Raw genomic sequence first — 9,985 nt, 5'->3', positions numbered from 1 at the left:
GCTCTTTGTTTTCACCGCCCTCTCTTGTCGGACCCGCCCGCCCGCCCGCCCCCGTGGACTAGGCTTGGCGCCGTGTGCGCGCCGCCGCCGCTCACTTGGCTGGCTGGAGCGGAGGAGGAAGGAGCCGCGCGACAGCCCGTGGAGCGCACGCCTCAGCCACCTCCTGAAGGTGAGTGGGATTCTTCCCCGCCGGCCGAGCCTTCGGACGTCTTTTTTGAAATGATTTTCCTGCTGCGCTTCACGTGTGGTTTTTGGCCGGATGACAATTTCCCAGCTCGCATGCGGCGACTCCCCAAAGATGCATCCCAGCTGAAGCAAACAAAAGATCCGTGACGCAACATGCATATTTTGCCAAATGACCTCAACTGCTTTGGCCGCAGGTTCTCGCAGTCGCACAGTTCTCGTTCGGTCATACTAAATGTTGACACAACTCTCTCCTTTTCCGGTGCACTTGCGGGGATTTGCAAAAGTTTTCTTTCTTCTGTTATTTGCCAAAAGAGTCCGATTTTCAAAGTAGCGCCTTGCTTGTTGTGTCATCCAGGGCCTCGTTTGATGCAAACGCTTGGTGCTTTGCCACCATTTTGGAGCGACGTTGGCTGGAATTAAATGGAGCAACTTCACGTGGAGTGAGTGAGGAGGAGTTGCATTTCGACAAAGCTAGTGATTTGCAGCAACCGAGTGTGTAAGTGTGGCTAATCGGTGCCACAAGAGAGCGGCAAAGCACTTCTTTTACGTGACATGCGGCAGGGCTGCGGCCTGTATCCATCAAAGTCCTCCAAGACGGGCCTGTCTTACGGCCGGCGACCCGCGTCTGTCCTGGGTGGGATGCTTCTGCTTCTGGCCATCCTGCTGCCTCCGCTGTGCGCGTCCTCTGCCCGGCCCCATGCAGGTGACTTGAAAGTTTCTTTGGAAGAGAAAAAGCGTTTGATTTTTTGCCGCTGGTCATTCGAAGTCAAAATTGCCGTCGCAGCGGCGGACAAAACGGAGCACAGCTGGCACGTGGAGGCCTCGTTGGCGGGCACGGTCCTGCTCCCCTGCCAATTGACCGCTCCGGCGCTCGCTGCCGAGAAGCCGAGGGTCAAATGGACCCGCGTGGAGTCTGGCGCCGAAAAGGTGGTCGTGGTGGCCCGGGGCGGCGCCGTGAAGGTGGCCCAGGACTTTGCGGGCCGTGTGTCCTTGCCCGACGGCGAGGCCGCCCTGGCCATTGTCGGGCTGCGGGCGAGCGACGCCGGCCGCTACCGATGCGAGGTGGCCCGAGGGATGGAGGAGCGGCGCGGCGGCGCCACCACCCTCAGCGTCAGGGGTGAGTCTGTGTCGCCTGGCCCGGTGAGACCAAAGACTAGCCGGCGGCTACGCGATGTGGCCACCCCCCCCCCCCCCCCCCCCTTGAGCGCCAAATGTTGAGCAAGGTGTGCGCTTGCGCCAGGTGCGGTCTTCCACTACCGGGCCAGCACGGGCCGCTATTCCCTGGACTTCCAGGCCGCGGCGGAGGCCTGTCGGTCGGCGGACGCCGCCATCGCCACGCCGGAGCAACTGACGGCTGCCTTCCACGACGGGCTGGAGCGTTGCGACGCCGGCTGGCTCGCCGACCGCACCGTCAGGTGGCCGTCCGTCCGTCCGGCCGGGATCTTCTGTGGGCGGGCCCGCTAAAATACTCCTTGCGCCTTTCTCTTCCAGATATCCCATCAGGCAACCCCGACCGGGCTGCGAAGGCGACCTGAAGAGTCGGCCTGGCGTGCGCACGTACGGCGTCCGAAGAGCTAGCGAGAAATACGACGTCTTTTGCTACGTTGACAAACTAGACGGTAAACTCCGCTACTCTTTGGAGTGGCAAAAAATGTGCTTACCCACCCCAAGGCCAACAGCTGAAAAGTCAAATGAAATGGGCTGCTGATTGTGTCCAATGCTGGAGCTCACCGTTGATGTTTGCATTCCATTCAGGGGAGGTCTTCTACCCGCTGGCCGGCGGCGGCGGCAAGCTGACCCTGCAGGAGGCGGCGGGCGAGTGCCGGAAGCACCAAGCGGCGTTAGCGTCGCCCGGGCAACTGTTGGCCGCCTGGGCGGCGGGCCTGAACCGATGCGACTACGGCTGGCTGTCGGACGGCAGCGTCCGCTACCCCGTCACCGTTCCCCGCCCGCAGTGCGGCGGCGGCCAGCTGGGGGTCCACACGCTCTACAAGGGCCACGACCAGACGGGGTACCCGGACCCGCAGGACAGGCACGGAGCCTACTGCTTCAAAGGTGACCTTTGCACAAGGTTTGTCGCTCGCGTGGAAATTCAATCCAAGTTTGAGGGGCAAAAGCGTCGGAATCAACAGCGTCTCGTTTGCCTCTTTGAGGCCGATTGACCGAGCGGGGCCAAAAACAAAACAGAAGGGCCGGCCGGACGGGCGTCTGTCTGGAAGCAGTGCACCGCTGCCTTTTGTCCTTTTACGGTTAGCGCCGTCTGAGGAATAGCGCCGATACCCTCTGGAACCCGCCGTGACGTTATTTTTTCCAGCACAAACATGCGCTGTCGAGGTGAATGTGAGCTGACGCAGGAGGAACGTGAGCGCCGCTGTTGACTTTGGCCGACGTCGTCGGAGGTTCTGGTACCGAGCAACTCGGCAGCTTTTGAACACCTTTCTCCCGTCGTTTTGCAATTGTTTACTTTGAACGTAAAGCTAAAAAAAAAATGGTCCCTCTTGAAGTTGAAATTCTCTCTTCCTCTTCTGCAGCCAAGCTACCAGAAGCCACGTTAACAGCTCCACCGCAACCCGGCGGCACTTCGGACTTCTCTGAGCGTCAAACGAATCCCGTCACTCTTCGTCCGGTGTCGCGCGATGACGTCATTACGGAGAACCGGCCGACGCAGGCGGAGCCGCCTTCTCCGGCGGCCACGACGCGGCCGCTCCGCTGGGCTGCCTCGGGCGGCACCGACCCGCAAGTGGAGGGCGTGACTCGAGCGCCGCTTTTCCCAGCCTCGGTCTTCAAAAAGGAAGCTCCGGCCCGATCGGTAGCTCTACCCGGCGAGGGCCACCGGTCCACGCTGGAGCCACCGCTCCACGTCATCGTGGTCAACGTGCAGGACAAAAATCAATCGGGTAGGCCCGGACGACCCATGCCGATCAATGAGCGTTTGAATTGAATGCGACTTGCGCTGTATTTTCCAGTGGTTAAACTAACTCGTGGAGTGTTGTTGTCGTCAAAATTGCCTGGACCTAGAAGGGTACCCTGAGCAACTCCATGCATATTTGATGTTGTCGACATTATCACGTTGCAGCAACTGGATTGGTTTCATCAGCATTTGTTTGTCACTTTCTTTTTGTAGTCATCAAAAATGTATTTCCAGTCAAGTCTGCAATCAGTGTTTCCACCTTTTTGTTCAGTCGACCGCATCCTGCAGTTCCTCAACTCACCCGCGGGGAGCAGCGCTGTGGCTACCGACCGCTCGCTTTGGATGGACGCGCCGGTCCTCGACCCCCATGCCGCGGAAGCGCCGCTGCCGACCGTCGGCTTCGTCGATGGCACCAAACGCATCGTACGAACGTAGGGCTTTCATGACAAATAAAACAAAACCAAAAAAACAACAAAACAAAAAACGCTCCCTCAGAAAGTAGGTCAAAGTTGCAATCGCCGGACTGCAAATGTATGTGCTTTGACTTGACGTGGCGGTGTTTTGAAATTTCCCGCACGTCATCCAATCAGGTGATGTTTGACGCGCGAGCGCCGGAGGAGGCGCGAGGGGAGAGCGCCGCCCCCGTTGGGGTGTCGGCGGAGGAGGCCGGCCCGACGCCGTCCGAGGAGCCCAGCGTGACGGACGCCTACCGTCTGGGCCATCCGTCCGACTTCCCGGCCGCAGCGTCAGCGACGAGGCGGGCCAGTCCCTCCGCCTCATCCTGGGACTCCAGCACGGAGGACGTGCAACTCGGGGGTCCCTCGTTGCTCTCAGAAACGGCGAGGCGGGACGCCGGGGTCCACGCCGAGGCTGCGCAGGCGTCCACCTCGGGCCCAGATGCCGGCCAGACGCCGGGGGACGGGGAGGCTTCGGGGGAGCACGGAGCTCCTGTCGCGGGACACTTTTTACCAGGCGTCCCGGTTCATCTGACGCCGGACTTTGGAGACGCTGCGACGGAAGGCCCCCCAGCTGCCATCTGGCTTGACACGGACCCCGCTGAGCCCGCCGATCAAAAGGAGGAGTCCACCTCGCCGTCGGCGGGCCTCCAACAGCTCCCCCCGGGGCCGTGCGGCCCCGGCTGGCACAAGTTCCAGTCTCACTGCTACAAACATTTCCACCAGCGTCGCAGCTGGCACGCGGCCGAGCAAGAGTGCCGCGTCCACGCCGCTCACCTGGCCAGCATCCTGTCGCTGCGAGAGCAACACTTTGTCAATGGTGAGTGGCGCCGTCCGCCCGCCGCTTTGTCCCGGCCCGGTGGCAATTCCGACTTGCTGCGCGCACGCAGGTCTGGCCGGCGACTACCAGTGGATCGGCCTCAGCGACAAGATGTTTGAAAAAGACTTCCGCTGGATCGACGGCAATCCCCTGGTGAGTTACGTTGGCCGACTCCATCGGCTCAAATATGACCAGTTCGGGGCTCCGTATTAGCCAGCGACGAGCGAAGACGCCCACGGGGCGAATGATGTCGACGTTTGTTTGCCTGCGCAGCGATTCGAGCACTGGCGCCCCAACCAGCCCGACAGTTTCTTCCGCTCCGGCGAGGACTGCGCCGTCCTCATCTGGCACGACAGCGGCCGCTGGAACGACGTCCCGTGCAACTACCGCCTGGGCTTCACCTGCAAGAAGGCCGCAGGTGCCGCAGGTGCCGCAGGTGCCGCAGGCGCCGCCACGCTCTGCCTCACCCCCCCCTCCTACCCGCAGTGTGGTGCGGGCCGCCGCCCGCCGTGAAGGATGCCCGCGTGTTTGGTCCTCGGCGCTTCCGCTACGAGGTCAAGGCCATGACGCGCTACCGCTGCAAGCCGGGCTTGGTCCAGAGGGGCGCCCCCGCCGTCCGCTGCCGCTCCGACGGCCGATGGGAAGTCCCCAAAGTGGCCTGTGTCAGCCGTGAGTACCATGGAGGCGGAGATTAGGGCGCCTCCTGCTGGGCAATAGTGGTAGGAGTGGTTTCAGAGCGCCAATCTCCAATCATCCTTTCCCATGCAAGCTCATTGAAAGGCAGCCCCAAAAGAAACACAAAACTGGAGCAAGGGCAAAATGAACTTTGACTGAGGTACAGTACAGGCTTGCTCAGGGAATGTCCAAAGTAAAAGCAAACCTTTGAAGATGATGATGATCCCAATTGGAGAAGCTGAAATTGTCAAAGCAACAAGGTTAAGGGCTGTGACCTCGTCGAAAACTTGCTCGGTCTGCGTTCTCACTCTGTCTTGTATTTCCTCTCAGCGGCGACCTATCACGCGCAAGTTCCCGCACAGACGACGGGCGACGCGCTCGTCGTTCACCTCCACCGCGCGGCGACCGATCGTGACCGGCGGGCGGCAGAGGGACGACGGACAGCGCGGCGCTTGCGGAACTCGCTGTCGGCGCCGGGATGGTGACATTTGACACGCCAAGTGGCGAATTAAGACAATCCTCTCTTGCTATATTGTTTCGTTTATTAATGCCTTCCAATTTTACTGTGCATTAAAGCGCCTCTCCCTCCAATTACCGGATGGGTGGGTGGGTGGATGGGCGTTTGGATGGATGGATGGATGGATGGATGGATGGATGGATGGATGGATGTATGGATGTATGTATGTATGTATGTATGTATGGATGGATGGATGGATGGATGGATGGATGGATGGATGGATGGATGGATGGATGGATGGATGGATGGATGGATGGATGGATGGATGGATGGATGGATGGATGGATGCACGTTGTTTTGTGATGGATGGATGGATGGATCCATGAATACACCATGAATGACGTCGGAGCAAAAGAACGCAAAACACTCGGTGAGAGAATCGTCTTAGGTTGTTTTTTTTTTTTCTTTTTCTTTCCAGTGTGTGCGCGCGTTCCTTTGGGTCGGTCAATGGGTGTTTTTGTCTTGCGTGAGTGTGTTCTGTCCACGCGTGGTGCCTTTTAGCGAGCGCCTTGGTCACGGCGTGCCGCCCAGCGTCCGGGCCCAAAACAGTAGACGCCGTACAGCTTGTGCTTCTTGTCGGGGAATCCGAGGAAGCCGACGGCCGGGCGGGCGGGACTGCAGCGCGGGCGGGGCCTGGCCACGGGGTAGCGGACGCTGCCGTCGGCCAGCCAGCCGGCGTCGCAGCGGTCGTAGCCGGCCAGCTTCCAGGCGGCGTACATGTGGCCCACGGTGGCCAGCCGGGCGCCGTCCCGCCGGCACGCCGCCGCCGCCTCGCCGTACGTCAGCTTGCCCACCCGCGGTAGGAAGTAGAAATCACCTGCAGGGAGGGGAGGCGGCAGCGTGACCACACGGGGCGCTGTTTTCGTGCCGGCCAAATCAGCAGCTCACCTTTGTAGTGCGACGTGAAGCAGAAGACGTCAAAGCGGCTCGAGTCTTTGTCTCTCTGGCCGTAGCTGCGCACGCCCGCCGGCGTGTTCTGCCCGCCGCAGGGCTCCCTGGGGGAGGTGACGGGGTAGCGCACAGAGCCGTCGCTCAGCCAGCCGGCGTTGCACCAGTCCAGGCCCCTTCGCCAAGCCTCGCGCAGCTGCTCCGGGGACGCCACCACGCCGTCCTGCTCCCGGCAGGCCCGCTCGGCGTCCCGGAACTTGAGGTTGTAGCGGCCCAGCCGGGGGGAATACGGGAACACCAGCCCTGCAATGCGGTCCGCAATTGGGCCCCTTCAAAAGGCGAAGGCTGGACATGTGGCATGTTCAGTGGCCCCCAAAGCTTCACCTAGCCGCATGAAATTGAGTAGACGTGACCAGCCCACAAAGAAGTGCCGCCGCCGCCACTGCCAGGTCAGCCCTTTCTTTCCCCATTTGCAGCCCCAGCCAGCAGTTTGCGCACGCATTAAATTGCAGAGTGGACGATTCACCTTCCAGGTCGAGCGACACGACCGCCGCGGCGTCCTCCAGCCCGTCGATGACCTCACATTTGTAGCTTCCGTAGTCATCCAAAGTGATGTCATCGATGACCAGCGAGGCGTCCCAAGCGGAAGCGCTCCGCAGGCGCACGCGGCCGTGGAAACTTCCGTAGCTTCTCTTGTGCTGCTCGGCGGCGGCCAAAACATCCACCTGTGGTCAGACACGGACTCACGTGACCGAGCACACCCGAAGAAGGCAAAGAAGTGTTTGGCAAGCAACGCGTCGACCTCCGTCAGCAAGCCGGACGTCAGCTTGGTCCACTTGATCCTCATCTTTTCATCGGGCGCCGGCCACCCGTCCCGGCGGACGGTGCAAGGTAAGGTGGCGTTGCCGCCGCGCCGTGACAACACTCGGGAAGGCTGTGACGTCACGGACAGCGCCGGCTGCGCCTTATCTGCCGCGCACCGATACACAAATGGGACAAATCATTTTTTGGCCGCGGTGGCTTGCGAAACAAGTTGAATTTGTAGAAAAGTCTGCTAAAGGTTCGATTGCAAGGAAGGATCATGAATTCGTGTCGCAATTCCAGTCATTGTGTTCATCCTTCTTGTGGTGGGACAAGCGCCCGCTAACGTGCGCGCGCAAAGAAAAACGCGGCGCAAAAACTCCGACTCAAAGAAAAATGCCTCACCCGTCTCGTGGACGTTCGGGGAAAAGTCCGGCTCGGGAGAAAACGATCGGAAGCCATCGGCCGCGCTCAGCCACAGCAAGGCCAACATCAGCGCACGGATGGCGCCGCTCATCGTCGGTCGCCACTCGCAGATTCGGTTCACTGCAAAATAAGACGGCCAAAGACGCTTTCATCGAGTTGGAGCCAGGGCCGCTCCAAGAGTATTTCAAGAGAGGCCCCCTAGGCAATTTCCAAAAACGGCCTGTCTCCTCCACAAGGTTGATGTGGAGCGCAACCTTGTGAACTTGCGTGTGAGGCTTTACGCAAACACACGTGTTCTGGATTACACGCCGCGCGGGACTGCGCCGACTCAGCGCAAAGTTTTTATGGGGGGGGGGATCAATTGGACTCAATGGTGTGTGCGTGTGCACGTGCACGTGAACGGGTGGACTGAGCCACCGGGTCTCGGAGACCAACAAGGACTTGCTTGTCACTTGACTTCACTTGACAAAGCTTCTCGTCCATCGGAAAGTGTGATATTGTTTATATTATATTCAGAGAGAATACAAACTCAACCGTTTAACAGTATCTCGTTTTTGCAGTCAAAGTGACCATTTTCAACGGATTGCGATTCAGATTGAAAAGAGTCATCACGACCACGACGCAGAGAAAAAAAGGGACATTTTTTGGAAGGAAAAAAAAGAGCCGTCGGCAGAGCTGGGCAAAACCGGAGGAAGGCTTGCACCATTTCGACTTTGGAAGGAGAGCAATGAAAGGTATCGAAGCTGCCATGCACTCTTCTTTCTCCCTGAACGTCTACCGCATATTACCGAGTTCATTTGTCATCTCACTGTGACAAAGCAAGACCTTCAAGTTGCGCTTCTGATGTCTACGTGAGTCAGGTGTGCATCACATTTCCAGATGTGCACGTCAAAAGCAATGTCTTACTTTACCTGCTGTGTGGATGAAGAAAGCGCATGCGGCGGCGGCGGCGGCGGCGGCGTCCTCTCTGATGGCAAAGATGCGATTGAGGACAACTGGTAAGGGAACGAACGAACGAACGAACGAACGAACGAACGGGTCAGTGACGCGCAGATGGAAAGGGGGAGGAGGGAGAAGTGCGGGGGGTGGGGGCGGAGCTACAAATCCAAACACAACCAAGGTGTGAGAAAGGGCGTTGATCACCTTACTAAAAAAGGTGGACTTGTGAGACTTTGCCGTTTTCTGTCACCAAATCCAATTTCTTGTCACTTTGCTTGCACTCAGAACAAATGTTTGTCTTTGTCCATCTCCAAAATGGGAACCAAAAAGGCCGACGTTTTGACTTTGCAGAAGCGTTGAAACGAGCTCGCGAGGCCGACTTTTCCATTCTGGGTCTCCTCTACGTGGGCCGACTTTTCCATTCTGGGTCTCCTCTACGTGGGCCCCATGTTCCGAAATCTTGGGCAGCACTCTGAAACATTGCTGACATGTCCCGCCATGCACATTCTTGACGCCAAAGGACTTTTTCGACGTCCGAATACACAAGAGCTTTGGTGAAAAAGAGAAAGAGGTCAAGTCGTCGCGCTTGAACAGAGCAAATGCCGCGAGTAGACAGACGAGGTCTTACTCGCTCAGTGACCTTTACTGCGGAAGGTCGAGGCGGCAGTTTTGATAAAGGTCAGCCGTCGGCGGGCCATTTAGACCGCACGGCGTCAACTCAAACGCGACAGAATGACCATTGAGTGGAGTTAAAAAAAACAAAAAAACGCAATAGCACCAATGAGGCGTGACGGAAGGAAGGAAGGAAGGAAGGAAGGAAGGAAGGAAGGAAGGAAGGAAGGAAGGAAGGAAGGAAGGAAGGAGAATGGCAACATGCAAGAGAGCAGAATGGGAGCGGTGCCAAGTTCCCAACAGACTCGCCATGGAGCACAAAGACTACCTTTCCACACTTTGGATTTCTTTTTGAGGACAGGGGGTCACTCAGGGCGGGGTTCGGTCAGCCGATCGACGTGCGCGTGCCCAACCACGTGCACACTATATTTCAGTTGGGAGTTACTTGGTCTTTGTCTTGGGCGTGTGTAGAAATAAATTACTTTTGTGTTATACTTGCGTGGCAATAAAAAAAATAAATTTAAAAAAAATCAACACTTATCTTCATTATCAACCCCCACAAAATGAGTGGAAAAAGGAAGCGAACGGCTGGACTTTCCCGGAATGCAGGTTCCTATCCGGTCCACGCAGGCGACGCAGAACGAAGGTGTCAAGCGCCCGTGGGAACGTCATCCCAAAATATTAATAGTGTGTATCAACTATAAAGTGTTATTTTTATTTTCTTTTTAAATGTATTTCCATCCCTACTCGATGAT

The 9,985-nt window shown here is 58.1% G+C and overlaps 2 protein-coding genes across 5 annotated transcripts; one reads left to right on the top strand and one right to left on the bottom strand.

Moving 5' to 3' along the window:
* Positions 1 to 38: 38 nt before the first annotated feature.
* On the top strand, positions 39 to 5,638 carry LOC119131559 (aggrecan core protein-like). 4 transcript variants are annotated; one of them, XM_037266109.1, is made up of 14 exons: positions 39 to 169; positions 542 to 682; positions 772 to 889; positions 971 to 1,303; positions 1,427 to 1,601; positions 1,678 to 1,805; positions 1,942 to 2,241; positions 2,718 to 3,083; positions 3,369 to 3,520; positions 3,688 to 4,372; positions 4,443 to 4,525; positions 4,646 to 4,790; positions 4,859 to 5,041; positions 5,378 to 5,638. In XM_037266109.1, the coding sequence occupies exons 3-14, from the start codon at positions 826 to 828 to the stop codon at positions 5,530 to 5,532; spliced, it is 2,769 nt and encodes a 922-aa protein (XP_037122004.1). In that variant the 5' UTR covers positions 39 to 169; positions 542 to 682; positions 772 to 825; the 3' UTR covers positions 5,533 to 5,638. The 4 variants fall into 4 exon arrangements, with proteins under 4 accessions (XP_037122004.1, XP_037122005.1, XP_037122002.1 ...); XM_037266110.1 differs by having other exon boundaries at positions 542 to 889; positions 2,718 to 2,880; positions 2,980 to 3,083; XM_037266107.1 differs by having other exon boundaries at positions 542 to 889.
* A 238-nt stretch (positions 5,639 to 5,876) lies between these two features.
* On the bottom strand, positions 5,877 to 8,837 carry LOC119131599 (hyaluronan and proteoglycan link protein 1-like). The gene is made up of 6 exons (XM_037266195.1): positions 8,591 to 8,837; positions 7,659 to 7,799; positions 7,255 to 7,421; positions 6,979 to 7,177; positions 6,453 to 6,755; positions 5,877 to 6,381 (listed from the first exon to the last, which is right to left on the bottom strand). The coding sequence occupies exons 2-6, from the start codon at positions 7,768 to 7,770 to the stop codon at positions 6,062 to 6,064; spliced, it is 1,101 nt and encodes a 366-aa protein (XP_037122090.1). The 5' UTR covers positions 7,771 to 7,799; positions 8,591 to 8,837; the 3' UTR covers positions 5,877 to 6,061.
* Positions 8,838 to 9,985: the final 1,148 nt, after the last annotated feature.

Source organism: Syngnathus acus, chromosome 12, assembly GCF_901709675.1.
Source record: "Syngnathus acus chromosome 12, fSynAcu1.2, whole genome shotgun sequence".
NCBI classification, from domain to species: Eukaryota; Metazoa; Chordata; class Actinopteri; order Syngnathiformes; family Syngnathidae; genus Syngnathus; species Syngnathus acus.
Note: the sequence above shows the minus strand (reverse complement) of the source record. Positions and strands in the feature narration are given on the sequence as shown.